The sequence below is a fragment of the Mixophyes fleayi genome, chromosome 2, assembly GCF_038048845.1.
Source record: "Mixophyes fleayi isolate aMixFle1 chromosome 2, aMixFle1.hap1, whole genome shotgun sequence".
Classification (NCBI taxonomy): Eukaryota; Metazoa; Chordata; class Amphibia; order Anura; family Limnodynastidae; genus Mixophyes; species Mixophyes fleayi.
The window spans coordinates 52,629,666-52,647,068 of NC_134403.1; the positions used below are offsets into that span (position 1 = coordinate 52,629,666).

Sequence of the window (17,403 nt, forward strand, 5' to 3'; positions counted from 1 at the left end):
CAGTCCGGACCAGATGTTATCAGCATCCCCGCCAGCGGGTCTTTTAGGAAAACTGAGCTTTTTCCTCGCAGCTTTATCCTCCAAATTTATGTTTTCCATTATATGTAGCACAAGAGAGCGTACCCCTAAGCCACACACACTTGGCAAAGCCTTTAAAAATTATATGCGGCACAGGAGAGTACCACTGGACTTATACTGCTAAATCAGTGAACTTTGTAATATTGCAGTACCACTGGACTTATACTGCAGAATCAGTGAACTTTGTAATATTGCAGTACCACTGGACTTATACTGCAGAATCAGTGAACTTTGTAATATTGCAGTACCACTGGACTTATACTGCAGAATCAGTGAACTTTGTAATATTGCAGTACCACTGGACAGATCACAGGATACAGCACCACTGGACTGAACAGGACACAGCACAGGACCCAGCAGCACCACTGAACTCAGAAGGACAGAGCACAGGACACAGCACCACTGGACTGAGCACAGCACAGCACAGCGCAGGATATAGCAGGGCAGAGGACCACCTAACACAACCTCCCTCTACCCTGATCAATTCCTGAGTGAAGATGGCGGCGGCCAGCGGGGAATTTATAGAATCCGAGTATCGCGAGATCCGACAACGGGATTATGACTCGGAGCCTCGCTTTCAGTTTTGCAATTGGCGGGAATACCCGGATCTGTCTCTGATCCAGCTTGGATCGGCAAGGTTCAGGTGGGCTCGGATTTCAGATATCCGAGCCCGCTCATCCCTAATGTATATAGTCCTCCATCATTTTCTTCAGTGCCATTTTAGAACAGATATTGTGTAGGGAGGAGGTTAGCTGTGGTGCTCTGCTTATAAAACAGCGTTAAGGGTGAACCAGGGACATCGGAAAGCTGTAGAATCCTGACATTATTGCAAAGCAGTTCTGTAGAGAATAGTCAATTACAATAGTTTGCTGATCAATTGCTTTTAATTTCAATCTTAAATACACTTTACACAGACTAGTGGTTACTGATTGTTGTTAATGCATTGTATTGCATATATTTAATAGTACTAGACAGTATATACAGACTGAGTTATCTAGATATCATTCTGAACTAACTACTATTGTATTCTTTGAGAAAAACTGTGCTTTTGCTGTCACTGCAGGTGTGTACTCACACTGACACCAGGGCATCTGGGCTGTAATTAAATTATTGCTGCCTCTTGAGTTTGCGTGGGCAGCGTGCTCTTGGCCCTAATTCTCCTATGTCCGTGTTACTGATTCCTGCTCATAAGCTTCTAATATAAAAATGTCTAGTGGCATGTGTTAGTCTCTCTGTCTGTGTGTGTGTGTGTAAAAATTAAAACCAAGCTGCAGCGCCACCTGCTGGGCGGAGTTATACACTGACCTACTAAATTCTTAGGGGCATATTCAATTCCGATCCCGATCCGCGGTATCGCGCCGGAACGGCCGCGAACCTAATCCGCGGTACCGCAATAACGTGGATTTTCGTTCGCAGCCCGTAGGGCTGAGTGCGAAAATTCGAGTTATTGCGGTACCGTATTACCAGCAGTACTGCGCATTTTCCGCGGTAACGCGCGTTACCGCGGATCGGATCAGAATTGAATATGCCCCTTAGTGTGTGTGTGGGAAAAAAAATTAAGAAAGGGCTGAATTTTGGTATACTAAGATGTTTTTAATTTATTAATATAACTTGTTAATTGTTAAAAGTGTTTATAAAGATTTTAAAAAAATATATATATATTTCTTGAAGGAGAAGTGACAGTTGGGAGTGGTTGGTGGTTGCCGGGGGTGACAGTGGGGAGTGGTTGGTGGTTGCCGGGGGTGACAGTGGGGAGTGGTTGGTGGTTGCCGGGGGTGACAGTGGGGAGTGGTTGGTGGTTGCCGGGGGTGACAGTGGGGAGTGGTTGGTGGTTGAGGCCTGGGCTATGGCCCAAATGCATGACAAGAACCTTTTTAACACCTTAAGTAGCTTGATTTGACTAGAATGCATGAGTATCATGCACGGGTTAACTTGTTGAGCTAAGTCCTGGGGGCATCCAAGAGTGTGTGTGCGTCCAAATCTACGGGAAAGGTGGCTGCTATAGGTGAAGATCTCTCCTGCTAGATCTAAAAGCTGATGACAGTTACTAGGAAGCCGTAACATTGTAAAGGATTATATCCTGGCACAAGTAGTGTAATAGCAAACTGACCTTCCACCGTTTGGTTTTGCTATTAGCTGTTAGCTGACTCGCATTACTCTCTCCGCAAACCATTTTTGCTTAAATAAAAATTGTGAACTTATGCCAAATTTACATTGGTAGCCCTGTGGTTATTTATTTATTCAATTACAGTAATAGTTAGTTTGAACATGTGCAGACGTTTAGGGTGCAATAAAAGGGAGATCAACACTATTCAGTTTATTATTTTTTTAATTGAATCAGAGAAAGCAAATGCACTGGTGGCAAAGTTGCAATGTCCTTCTTTAAGACAGCTCGCTGCAGACTTTGGTGAAGATTGGGACTGTTGTGACGGGATCATGAGAAAACAGACTGGAAATGTCTTGAAATGAATGTTAATGCTATAAATAGTAATATAGGAGCAAAAACAGCTCAAATTGACATTATTTTACCTATTTTTTACAATTTTCAATTAAATCCAGATCTAAAAGCAAAACCTTTCGTGTTTGTTCGACTGACCCGGTAGAAAAGCCAAAACACAAAGTTGGGTTAGAACCGACACCAGTTTCGAAACTGAAACACAAGAGTCAGCGCACATCTCTATACAAAATTAAATTGTTTTTCTTCCTTATATAATAAAGCATCTGTTTTCAGAGAAGACCTTTAAAATAACATGATGAAAAATATCCAAATATCTATTTTTCTAGTAATTACATAAACAAATAAAAATGTCAATGTTTGCTGCTGCAATATATTGGGATAGCATCATGAAAAAATATTGCCCCTTGTTTATGTGCAACTGTGCTGTGTTTCCTTTAGTATTTTGCCAGATCCTATATATTTGTGTTTCTTTTTCTTTTATTACAGTAATCTCAGCTGCAATCCACTATCACTCCATACTGAACAGTTTGAAACCCTGCCGCATCTCCAATCATTGTAAGTTAACATTTGCAGAAATATCATTAATATAACATGGTTTCTTTGGTGGCGTATAATGTGTTTCCTAAAGGAGAGCCTTTAACATATAAATTGGTAAACTAGGGAGGAAGCAATTTGCCTGCTCTGGACCAGAGATTTTAGGTTGTCAGCAGCGGAGCAATATATACAGCCATTAATATAAATTAAAAATAATAATATGAAATTATGTTTTAGAGTAACTTAATCAAGACTTGTAATACAACATTTGATAAAATCAAGCCTATAGTAAATAAAGCACACAATTATTTATAATAATCTGATATTCTTATTACAACATATGTTCATATTTATGGTAATGTATACAATGTTTCATGCAGTATAGTGTATCATTAGTATACTTTTCGAACCATTCATTTTACTTTATTTTCTCTTGTGTAACTAAAATATTGTAAGACTAGATTTAATTTATGTCAGATAATAATGGGTTCCCCTGTCATAGTAAAAACTAGCCCAGAGGCTACCGACCAGCAATGAACAAGAATGGGACCTGTGTTGTTCCAGTATAATGGATACTGTTCCCTAAGACTCCTGCCCGATATACCTTTTTTCCATAAAGGTAAAAATAAGTAACCCTATATACACAATTTTAAAATAAACTTTCATTGAATAAAAGACTTCCCACTTTTCAGGGCAGACTGGCAAGACTCCAGAAGAAGGGGTCCCTTGGCTTGTAGCTCCCCGTGGGCTGAACAGGTTCACGGTCTCCCTGTTATAGTAGAAACCGGCACAGGATGTGTAACAGTGCTGCTGGGTGAAAATTTGGGGGAGGGGCATGCTGTCTGTTTATTTATGTATTTATTTAGTTTATTTATAGCAATGGTGCCAGTCCTGTAAAATAGACAGAGGTGTCCCAATTCATTTCAATTGGCCCATTTACTTGAATACGAAATTAAATCAATAAATAGGCCCATTGAAATAAATGGGAAAACTTCCAAGTATTTCACAGGGTGGAGCTGTTTTTTTGTCTCACTGGTTTATAGGTAATCTCATTTGTGGAACCAATAATACATTTTTGGTGCTTTTCACAGCGATTTACTGAATCACACTTTCATAGATTCCCATTGTTCTGTATTTAACACTTGGAAACTGTTTTCAGTGATTTTGCAATGTCTGCCAATTTTCTTTTCCAGAGGTTGGGGAAACTGGTGATTTATAGCTTGATTTGCCTTTAATAGACTTTATGTTTAACAAATCAACTGTAAATCACCAAAAATAGTCATTTTTATCACTATATCTGCAAATAGATCTCTCTCTTCCCCCATTATAGTTCTTTACAAGCCATATTCCTAGGATATTAAATCTTTTTTTTTATTTTAATATTAATCTGGAATAAACTTTCCATATCAATAGTACAAAAATATATAGATATTACAAGCGCTTCCCTTCTATCTGTCAATCTTCTCAGGCAGCAAAACACTTTGGATTGAGAAAAGGAACTTGTCTCTCAGGGAGTTTCAATTTGGAAAAAGCAGCTATTCACTCTGCTAAATGTCACCATGCAAAATCCACCAATATCCCTGGCACCAACAAACATGCATATTATTATAGTATTATATGTAGATATCAATCTATCCATACTGATGATATATACTTTATCTAAGTACACAATACTAGTACTGCATAAAATCAGTTTAATTAATAAAATGTGTGTAAGCACTAAAAGTGCTGAGTGCGCAGCAACAAATACGGTGATTTCTAATTCAGTATATTGAATGGAAATGAATCACACTTTAATCTGTTCTCAGTCTTGTAAATATGTCATCCTCATACAGTTCATAAAAGAATCAAACCAAACAATTCCATATTTAGTTATTGTGTAAGTACTCACATTATTTTGTTTTCGTGTACAGCGATTTGCTTCTATAAGGTTTTTCCTGTAGTCTGTTGTAATTCTTCTTTAGGCGAACTATTCGGTAATGAGTTCCCTCCATTCTTTGCAGCACAGGAGAATTCCTCTCTATTATTTGTAGCTTCCTTCCTGGTCCTCTGGAACGCAGCCTGTACTGATAGATTGATATCTACATATAATACTATAATAATATGCATGTTTGATGGTGCCAGGAATATTGGTGGATTTTCCATATAAAAAGACTAAAATCAATCACCATATCTCATAAAATGTGTACCCTTAGGCCTAATGGTCTGACAGTCCCTGCCGATATTAATGTTCACTTACTACAAATGTAAGAGACATCTGAAGGAAATGCCCTTTTTCTACTGACCCCTGACAGCCATGGCCTTAAAGCATATAAATTTTATGTAATAGGCAGTTTCTTTGAAAAACAAGAGTTTTACAATTGGTAAGAGCTGGCATGCTTAGGAGACAACTCCCGGTATACTGAGGAGACAACTCCCGGCATGTTCGGAAGACAACTCTCGGCATGCTTAGGAGACAACTCCCGGCATACTGAGGAGACAACTCCCAGCATACTGAGGAGACAACTCCCGGCATACTGAGGAGACAACTCCTGGCATACTGAGGAGACAACTCCCGGCATACTAAGGAGACAACTCCCGGCACGCTCAGGAGACATCTCCCGGCACGCTCAGGAGACATCTCCCGGCATGCTCAGGAGACAACTCCCGGCATAGTGAGGAGACAAATCCCGGCATACTGGGGAGACGACTCCCGGCATTCTGAGGAGACAACTCCCGGCATTCTGAGGAGACAACTCCCGGCATACTGAGGAGACAACTCCCGGCATGCTCAGTAGACAACTTCCGGCATGCTCAGTAGACAACTCCCGGCATACTGAGGAGACAACTCCCAGCATGCTCAGGAGACAACTCCCGGCATACTCAGGAGACAAATTTTGGCATGCTCAGGAGACAAATCCCAGCATGCTCAGAAGACAACTCCCGGCATGTTCGGAAGACAACTCTCGGCATGCTTAGGAGACAACTCCCAACATATTCAGGAGACAACTCCCGTCATGCTCAGAAGACAACTCCCGGCATACTCAGGAGACAAATCTCAGCATGCTCAGGAGACAAATCCCGGCATGCTCAGGAGACAACTACCGGCATGCTCAGAAGATAACTCCCGGCATGCTCAGGAGACAACTCTCGGCATACTGAGGAGACAACTCCAAGCATACTGAGGAGACAACTCCCGGCATGCTCAGGAGACAACTCCCTGCATGCTCAGGAGACAAATCTCGGCATGCTCAGGAGACAAATCCCGGCATGCTCAGGAGACAACTCCCGGCATGCTCAGGAGACAACTCCCGGCATGCTCAGAAGATAACTCTCGGCATGCTCAGGAGACAACTCCTGGCATGCTCAGGAGACAACTCCCGGCATGCTCAGGAGACAACTCCCGGCATGCTCAGGAGACAACTCCCGGCATGTTCAGGAGACAACTCCCAACATATTCAGGAGACAGGAAGTGAACTCTCAAGCAACGCTGCCTGACATTTTCAAATAAATTCACTTTTTAAAAAAACATAATGTCATTGGTTAGAATAGGTTAGTTAGATCATGTAAGATATGGAAAGGCTAAACTAACCCTGCCCAAAATCTATGCTAACCCTACCACCCTAAAACAACCCCATACATTTAAAAAAAGAAAAAGCTACAGTCCCAAACCCTAGGTTAAATCCTGACTTCAACCATTTAAACAAAGATTTTATTTGAAAATGTCAGTCAAGTATGCTTGGCACATTACTTGTCTAAAAAGTATTTTCATATTATTTATTGTCTAGAATATGTCTGTTTAATACTTTTGCTACAATCAGGCCATGCAATTGCAGCACTTATGTGCACCTTAAGGGAAGAGTGTATTCAATCAAATGTCAAAAGAAAAGTGAAGCAAACTTTTACTTAATTGCTTATCCATGCATAGCTCACAATTTGTGCATAAGCAGAGTTCCTTTTGAAACCCAAATTACCCATACTCATTTTTACTTGACCCATTCACACAGGAAGACACTGCCTTCAACTCTGTTGAATCACTTCCTTTTTAGTATGTAAAAATATCAGACATGCAACCATTAAATCTAATCAATCAATTTATCTCTGTGCATATTCAGAAGTACAGCCATCTCTACTCACAAAGTTAATATCATTGTTACCTACTTTTTCAATGATCCTTAGTGTTGCAATGATCCCCATAATATTTCTATTGTATTGTATTCTATATTTTGCTTAAAACGCTTTTATTATGATAGGTAAAAAGGTAAATTTAAAATGAATCTCATTTTTAGAGCCCTGGAAAAAATTGAAATTCCGACTATAAGTACGAGAATGTTTCAGCCGATGAAGAATCTTTCTCATATGTAAGTATTTACAGGAACTCTAACTATTGTTAGATTAATTGCTATAATCCATCATGCAGCACATTTATACTGAAGGTTGGTTTATCATTTAAAAATGCACATAAGAGTATATTGTGGCAGATATGTGTTAACATTTTTTATAATGAATGTAAGCAAAAAAATATAAAAAAACAAAATAGCTTTTTTAAGTTTTCTGTTTACCCCATCCCTTGTATGTGTGACCCCTATTACTCTTTTTACATGTTTGCATCTGCCAATTTTTTTTTGGGGGGGAAGGGGTGGGGGGTGGGATATAAGTAATAAAAACTACACTAATACACTGGAATCAACTTGCAGGGAGTGAAAATTGTCTGTTTGTACTAAACGCTGCACACAGCTTTTAAAAAAAGCTAACATAGCAATAAGTGTGCTTGTTTGACACATCTAAAGCTCATTTATTTCGATAACAAAACATATTGTTCTGCTTTTTCCAAAAGGCAACAGAACAACCTTTCGTGTTCCACCACTGCCATCCTGTCATAATGTCTTGACATCCCTTTAAATTTCTCCCGACAGCCATACCTGGACATTATAATCCTCAGCTCGATGTGAACAATCCTTAATAAAGTATTATAAAAATTGAACTTATGTGTTTTTACATTATCAATGACCATGATTTGCAATCTTGGAAACAACTTATTATGGCATAAACTACCTTGAAAGATACATTGAGTAAAAACATATAATGTATCTTACTTTACGACATAATTGTACTATAAAGTACTTTAATAATTATTATTAATAGAATGGCAGAATTATTTTGCTAGCGTTCACATTATTTCTGGCCTTTGTGATTTTCCTTATGACTACCTAAGGATAAATATCTTACAGTAAAGAGCAATTTTTGTCTCCGTTCATTGTCTGTTTGTATACTTTGGCAAGTCATACCATTTTACACAACACTGCACACAGAACTTCACTAGCATAGCTTTTTTGCTCAAACAAGCTTATTATTGTTGAGGCCTGGAACACATGGAGTCAAAGAGTTAGAGTTAGAGTTGCACCTAAGTGAATTTGTGCAACATAAAGATGAATCTTAAAGAAATGGTACACTGCGTAAGTACACAATTAGCTTCCATATATAGAAACGCAAATCTCTTGCACTTGGGGCTTCTTTCACGTTCAGAGGTGGATTAGGAACTTTAAATTGCAAGGGAAATACATTAGGGATGTGCGAGCGACATTGAGTATGTCTCTTTGAGATGCTTCTTATTTTAAGTTACACAGATCTTGAAATACCTGTGCTACAAAAAGTACATTTTGCCCTTACTAAATTATCTGGTGCAAGTTTTGGAGGTGATGATGATGATTGATTTATTTTTGCTTCACATGTATCTATATACTAAATTTAGCATTGCACATACAGGGCCTGATTCATTAAGGAAAGGAAAGCAAAAAAATTTAGTAACTTTGCATCTTGGCAAAGCCATGTTGCATTGGAGTGGGATGTAAATTTAAAATGTGATGGCAGATTTATATTTGGGGTAGGGCATGTCCTAGATCAACTTTAAATTTCAGTATACAAATAAGCCATCAAGCATTTGTGTGCTACATGAAAAAAAACAGTCAGTATTTAACTTATGTGCAAAATAATAAACTAATTTGCACCCCTTGCATTGTAACATGGTTTTGTTCAGGAGAAAACTTTTTGCCTTACTTTCCTTAATGAATCAGGCCCACAGTATCTTAAGATATGTGCAATTAAAAAATACTGCCATGTGTACGTAGTATACATAGATGCATCTTTGCTTCTATGCAAATAGAGCATCTATATGCTGTACTCTAAATCAGGCCCAAGATAACTTTTCCACGGTGACTAAGAGTTGCTAGAGGAAATCAAGCCCTGCTTGAATCCTGCCTGATTTCCTGCAAGTTTTATAATTTTATTGCTAATACATTGTCACAAACTGATGTCGGGATGGACAATTCGATTCAACAGTCAAAGTTAGCACTGGTTGAGCAGAAGCACTGCCCCCACAAGCTGGTTTGTGCTGGATACGGAGTGCTGATATAGTATGGTGAAGACAGGTCAGGCAAACTGGATTCTGGGACACAAGTGGATAGTGAAGTGACAAAATAATATCAGAAGAGGAATCAGGACTAACTGGGATCAGAAATCAGGAAGTACAGCTGAGAATCATGGAGCAGAACGAAATAGATTAGTCAAAAGTCAAGTCAGAGTCGGAAACTTGGAGCACACTGGAGACTGTCAGCAACAGCATAACGATAGAGACAGGGAGGTTTGACACTGTGGCAGGGATTAGTGCAGAATTCACTATTTAGGTAGTCAGGTCAGGATTGAAACTGGTGCGCAGGTGATGTCAGCAGTCAGCTGACTGCAGTCACCAGGGAACCTGGAAGGCAGAGGGGAGCAGCGAAGGAAGAATACCAGACACTGATTCTGGTATTTGCAATTCAAACACCTTCAATAAATGTCTTGATGTTTCCAACTATGTTTCTTAATATAGATATAAACTGATTGCCAGAACTGTCAGCAAAAGTAATACAATTTCTGTTCACTAGAAATGATAAATGATCACATAAATGTTGTAAGTTATCAGAAACAAATATTTTGTTTGATTGCATTAGTTGTACACAGAGGTGCCTAGTAAACAAAACAGAAAACAAGAATTAGTAAAATACTCCCATTTCTTGCAATAATTAGATTGTATATTGTGTGTTTATCACAACATTTTATTATATTATTTATAATACACAAGTGATGTTAATATATGTATAAACGCTGTATCTGTATAAATAGTGAGTTATGATGTCATCTCTTATAATCTGTGTCATCATTTCTGTGTTCATAGAGACAACTTGTCTGTTATATGGAATAATGCACCCAATATTGTAAATTATATTGAATATTAAGTCACCTCTGAATTCTATAAATACTCATCCTACAGCATTGTGCTTCTATATGGTCCCAGAATTCTTGGTGACTTCTGATATCCATATAATTACATACAAATTACATACCATATGTCACAAACACCCCAGCCTGTCTCAGATGCGGCAATCTGAACATTTGGTCGTGATTGGTGTTACCTTAGTTGCTTAACAATGAATAGACCTTTTCTGCCACCATGAAAGATTTACTCTGGCGTCCTTACGTTCACCAACACCACTTATTAATGTTTCACACTTAAATCACATACACATGTAGCATGAGCCTCCTTCAGCTTCGTAGGTTCATAAAGAATTATGGAGAATACGCTAGATTAAAATATGTTTAATCTGAAAAATATTTCCAATGCTTTAATTTACAAAAAGGTAATAAACAGACATACAATAAATCACACAAATACTTTTCAAAAAATAAAATAGAAAATAAAAGCCAGAGTCCGTACTTGCAAGTTCAGGAATTGACGTGTGAGGAGTACACATTGAGAAGACTAGCACATTTCAGTCGTGATAGACCCTCTCAAAGAAATGAACACTGTACTACTGATTCAAAGGATTTTTAAACCATTTCTTGTTGGCTCTTCACCCCTTACCTTAGGAATTTTATTTTCACCTAAGTTAGATGGATGCCCAAAATGACACAGAGCTTTCAAAGTAAATTATGGATGTTCTAAAACCTGGCATTTTGCAAGACCTGAGTTCTCACCTATGCTCCTTCGGCCTGGCTAAGTCTAACTCCTCTGCATACACAAACTACTCAGAGATTTTATCTGTCTATGGGCCTGGCTACTCTCAAAAGATCATTGACACTTGTCTATGTCAAATTCAGATCAGTTAACCAAATACACTTTAAAAGGTTACATAAAATATTCACAGTGTTATACATAATTTTGACAGAAAATAACAACCAGTCATTAGATAAACTACATTTCATCACACCATACCCTACGGAGTGCATTATCCCATATATGTCTCTGTAATTCAACAAAGGCTATATTTCAAAAGCATGTGTGAAAGACATTTATTTTCTGAATGTATTTGATTTGAAAGAAAAAATCAAACCCTTCTAAATCTTGACCATTTTTCTTTTTTCTAAAGATACTTTAAAAAATTTAGATATTGTTCTTATGCACCTCATGTACGGGTATGTACACCACTTACAGACGGTATATCATCATTTGAAAATCTTCTGGCAAACACCGTTCTTCGTGTATTTGTCTGGGTAATTGCTTGCATCACCTGCTTTGGAAACATCTTTGTTATTGGAATGAGATCATTTATTCCGTCGGAGAACAAGACACATACCATGTCTATAAAGATCTTATGTTGTAAGTAGATTTGTTTTATGTTCAAATGAAATACCATTACATAAGAAGTGTGATTAAATATTTTGTATACTGTATAATACATTTTTAATTAGCGATAATAGAGGATTTGATTATAATTACTGTTTTGGATAGACACCCTTCAATGTTCCCTTCTTATCTTCTTTGGGTTTTTTTTGCTCATATCCAATTTTCTTATTGAAAATAGAACGTTTGTGCCGCTTCCAATGCATATTTGGCTTTAGCATATAGACAGTCTGTAGTTTGAAGCTGTGCTTATTTCATTATAAGTCATGAATTAATCACAGATACTAAAAACTAGAGATGGTCACTGACCCCCGTGTTTTGGTTTTGGATTCGGTTTTGGATCTGGATTACCGTCGTGTTTTGGTTTTGCAAAACCGCCATTGTGTGTTTTGGTTTTGGTTTTGGTTTTGTTTGGTTTTGTTTTGCTATTTTTTGGGAAAATCCATGTTTTTGGGCCTAAATTAACCCAATTTAGTGCTCCAACTGTTTTAGAGACAAGTAATCTAATTGTTGAGGTAATAAATCATCCAAAAAAACAGTTTAATTCTTCGTTGGTAGGCCTATTCTACACACAAAACAGATTGTCTTCCTCTCCATCTATGCATATTGGCAATGCAGCCATCGTCTTTGAATGTATATTACACCCTACACTTATAGTTAAATATGTAAAGAAATGGAAAAAGCCAGTTTGGTTTCTGTCTCTCAAGGCCCCCCTCCACTTGTATAAAATACCAAAAAATTCAGCCATTATAGACTGTACAATATTAATTGACATGGAGAAAGCCAGTTTGGTTTCTGTCTCTCTAGGCCCCCCTCCACTTGTATAAAATACTAAAAAATTCAGCCATTATAGACTGTACAATATTAATTGACATGGAGAAAGACAGTTTGGGGTCACTCTGTCTCTCTAGGCCCCCCTCCACTTGTATAAAATACCAAAAAATTCAGCCATTATAGACTGTACAATATTAATTGACATGGAAAAAGCCAGTTTGGTTTCTGTCTCTCTAGGCCCCCCCCCCACTTGTATAAAATACCCAAAAATTCAGCCATTATAGACTGTACAATATTATGAAAAATGGACAAAGCCAGTTTAGGGTCACTCTGTCTATGACACCCTACCCTTAAGGATAAATTACCCTAACAGCAGCCTTTCAAGATGGTATGTGATATGGAAATGCCACAAGTCCCTTTCCTCTTTGGGGGTAGATTGCACCCTACACTTACATAGAAAGTTTTAAAAAGATGTTATCGGCATCATCTTCAGCTTAATCCTCACCCTCATCAGTGTGTACGTCATCATCACAGACTATCAATTCATCGCCGCTTGAATCCGCCATTAGAGAACAGTCAGTGCTTGGATGTCTTGGATGGTGAAGGCCTTCCTCGTGGAAGATGTAGTTCATTTTTATAAACATCATTTTCTCCACATTTTTGGCAAGTAACCTTCTACGGCGATCACTGACTAAGTTCCCTGCTGTGCTGAACACTCGTTCAGAGTACACACTGGAGGGTGGGCAGCTTAGGTATTGCAAAGCAAGTTTGTACATGGGTTTCCAAATGGCCTGCTTTTCTTCCCAGTAAGGAAAGGGACTGTCTGACATTTCCATATCAACTACCTCTTGAAAGTAATCCTCCACCATCCTTTGCATGTTTATACTCATATTGGATGGAGTTATGGGCAAAGTGACACATTTTTTTGAAAAATCCTTCAAACCAGCCCAGATGTTAAATTGTTCTGGTCTGCCCTCTGTGTCTTCCCTGCTTCTTTTTTGGAAATTTAATTTTTTACGAGCAACAGCTTGAGAAAGTGAAGGAGGACACGTCGTCAAGCCGAGGCCCAGTTCAGCGGCCAACTTGCTGAGCAATAGCTCCTTGCAAAAGTTCACATCTCGCTCATTTACAAGTAAAGACTCAATGTAGGTCTTAAACCTTGGATCAAGCACAGTGGCCAAAACGTACTGATCTGAGTTCAAGATCTTAATAACTCGAGGATCATTGTGAAGCGAATTAAGTACTTGATCGACAAGGCCAACATACTTTGCTGAATTGCTTGCTTTTAGCTCCTCCTTCATTTTCTCAAGCTGCTTTTCCAATAGTCTAATTAAAGAATGACTTGGCTCAAACTAGCAGAGTCTGCACTGACCTCACATGTCACAACTTCAAATGGTTTCAGCACCTTGCACAGCACTGAAAGGATTCCCCACTGTGCAAGAGTGAAATACATCCCCCCCTCCTTTCCCAATGTCATGACTTGTGCAATATGCTTGGATGGCTTTGCGCTGTTCCTCCATCCTCTGAAGCATTTACAGGGTGGAATTCCACCGAGTTACCACCTCTTGCTTAAGTTGGTGGCAGGGCAAGTTAAACTGCTCTTGGAGCTGCTGTAATCTCCTACATGCTGTGGCTGAATGCCTGAAATGGCCTGAAATTTTACGGGCCACCGAAAGCATCTCCTGCACCTCATTGTTATTTCGTAGGAAGCTCTGCACCACCAAGTTGATGGTGTGAGCAAAACAGGGAATATGTTGGAAATCACCCAGCTGTAATGCTCGCACTATATTGTTGTCGTTATCTGAAATGACATACCCTGGGGAGAGTCCGAGTGGTATTAGCCATGCATCAATCACATCTCTCAGTTTGCGTAACAAATTGTCAGCCGTATGCCTGTTAGTGAAGCCGGTGATACAAAGAGTGGCCTGCCTGTGACAAATGTTACGTAGTGGTGTACATGCTGCTGCTGTTCCTGCTGGTGAAGGTGAATGACCAACCCAGTGGGCTGTCACAGTCATATAGTCTTTGGTTTGGCCACTTCCACTTGTCCACATATCTGTGGTTAAGTGAACAGTGGGCAGAATGGCATTTTTCAGCGCAATCTCTACATTTTTACACACTTTTTGGTATAGTTGTGGAATAGCTTTACGGGAGAAATGGTGTCGCGATGGAATTCTGTAACGTGGACAGAAAAACCTCAATTAACTGTGAAAAACCAGCTGCGTTTATTGTGGAGATTGGACGCAGATCTAACACTAACATTGCAGCCATGGCGTCTGTGATTCGCTTGGCGACTGGGTGACTGCTGTCATATTTGCTTCCCCTCGCAAATGATTGTTTCACAGTTAATTGCTGAAATGTAGGACTGCTCATTTTATTAACCTGCCTCTGGGATGACGATTCACCCCCAGCAGCAGCAACAGCAGCAGCAGGACTAACGCTTTCTTCAGAGGAATCAATAATAGTGCCGGAGTCATCCAGCCTTAAGTGGGATGCCGGGCTAACTCCGAGCGCTACTGAGGATATTGATGAGGATGGTGTGGTGGGTGTATTTTGTAGCCATCGGTATGTCGGTGAGCGGAGGGTCTTAGCTGATGAGGGAGTGCTTGTATTCTTTTGGGAAGAACTTTCAGCTTTTCCCAACACTTTGCCATGAACTCTCGTTAAATGGCGTAACATAGACGAGGTTCCAAGATGGTTAAGGTCCCTCCCTCGATTGACTGTGGCTTCACATACACTACAAATGGCTATACAATTGTTGTCTGGATTTGGGTAGAAATAATTCCACACATAAGAAGTGGATTTTTTTGTTTTATGCCCAGGCATGACAATGGCCTTTTTCTTGTCACGTGCCAGAACTGCTGCCACTGGTGCAGGACTTACACAAACAACCTCATCCTCATCAACATCCTCATTAGCGCCCTCGTCGCCTACACAAATCTCCCCCTCATCCTCTTCTAATTCCAAAGTAACATCCTCAATTTGGGTATCACCGGCTACACTCGGGCTATTAAGGCACACATCAGCAGAATGCTCACGATTAGACATCCCACTGTTGGATGGACTCTCCACAGGGATTGTTGTCATTTGTGAATCAGAGCAAATATTCTCCTGTAATGCCTCACTGTTATCTTGCAGCTCGGCTTTGACGCGTAACAGTAGTTGTGCACCAATTGTAGGCTGGGTAACTTTTTGGGATCTGCCACTAATAGCCAAAGGTGAAGACCTCATTCTCTCTTTGCCACTGCGTGTGTAGAATGGCATGCTTGCAATTTTTTTTTTATCGTCACTTAACTTTTGCTCAGTTACACTTCTTTTTCGCTTCAATACAGTAAATTTTTTTTTGTTTTTGTTTTTTGCACTAATTTGAAAACACTCTGTTGTTTGACATCGCATTGGCCAGATGACGTACTGGGAACACTAACATCAGGACTGGTGACAGAACCTGGTTGCTCATTCAGATCATATGTGGACTGCTTTGAATCCATTCTGAGCGCAAACCACTGGGGAGTGCTAAAAATTATTTAGTAGATACTGCTGACAGTTATGACTTTTGACAGCCAGAAATATTAATGCACAATTAGGGAGGACACCCCAAAAGCACTGAGGAGTGCTAAAAATTATTTAGTAGATACTGCTGACAGATATGACTTTTGACAGCCAGAAATATTAATGCACAATTAGGGAGGACACCCCAAAAGCACTGAGGAGTGCTAAAAATTATTTAGTAGATACTGCTGACAGATATAACTTTTGACAGCCAGAAATATTAATGCACAATTAGGGAGGACACCCCAAAAGCACTGAGGAGTGCTAAAAATTATTTAGTAGATACTGCTGAGAGATATGACTTTTGACAGCCAGAAATATTAATGCACAATTAGGGAGGACCCCCAAAAGCACTGAGGAGTGCTAAAAATTATTTAGTAGATACTGCTGACAGATATGACTTTTGACAGCCAGAAATATTAATGCACAATTAGGGAGGACACCCCAAAAGCACTGAGGAGTGCTAAAAATTATTTAGTAGATACTGCTGACAGATATGACTTTTGACAGCCAGAAATATTAATGCACAATTAGGGAGGACACCCCAAAAGCACTGAGGAGTGCTAAAAATTATTTAGTAGATACTGCTGACAGATATGACTTTTGACAGCCAGAAATATTAATGCACAATTAGGAAGGACACCCCAAAAGCACTGAGGAGTGCTAAAAATTATTTAGTAGATACTGCTGACAGATATGACTTTTGACAGCCAGAAATATTAATGTACAATTAGGGAGGACACCCCAAAAGCACTGAGGAGTGCTAAAAATTATTTAGTAGATACTGCTGACAGATATGACTTTTGACAGCCATAAATATTAATGCACAATTAGGGAGGACACCCCAAAAGTACTGAGGAGTGCTAAAAATTATTTAGTAGATACTGCTGACAGATATGACTTTTGACAGCCAGAAATATTAATGCACAATTAGGGAGGACACCCCAAAAGCACTGAGGAGTGCTAAAAATTATTTAGTAGATACTGCTGACAGATATGACTTTTGACAGCCAGAAATATTAATGCACAATTAGGGAGGACACCCCAAAAGCACTGAGGAGTGCTAAAAATTATTTAGTAGATACTGCTGACAGATATGACTTTTGACAGCCAGAAATATTAATGCACAATTAGGGAGGACACCCCAAAAGCACTGAGGAGTGCTAAAAATTATTTAGTAGATACTGCTGACAGATATGACTTTTGACAGCCAGAAATATTAATGCACAATTAGGGAGGACACCCCAAAAGCACTGAGGAGTGCTAAAAATTATTTAGTAGATACTGCTGACAGATATGACTTTTGACAGCCAGAAATATTAATGCACAATTAGGGAGGACACCCCAAAAGCACTGAGGAGTGCTAAAAATT

General features: G+C 39.2%; 1 protein-coding gene across 4 annotated transcripts in view; it reads left to right on the forward strand.

Moving 5' to 3' along the window:
* The window catches only part of RXFP2 (relaxin family peptide receptor 2), a 250,188-nt gene that overhangs the window by 216,722 nt on the left and 16,063 nt on the right, over positions 1 to 17,403 (forward strand). For all 4 annotated transcript variants that reach the window (XM_075198960.1, XM_075198959.1, XM_075198962.1 and 1 more), the window contains 3 exons: positions 3,023 to 3,091; positions 7,339 to 7,410; positions 11,455 to 11,684. In XM_075198960.1, the coding sequence (XP_075055061.1) occupies positions 3,023 to 3,091; positions 7,339 to 7,410; positions 11,455 to 11,684 (371 nt within the window). The remainder of the gene's footprint in view (positions 1 to 3,022; positions 3,092 to 7,338; positions 7,411 to 11,454; positions 11,685 to 17,403) is intronic.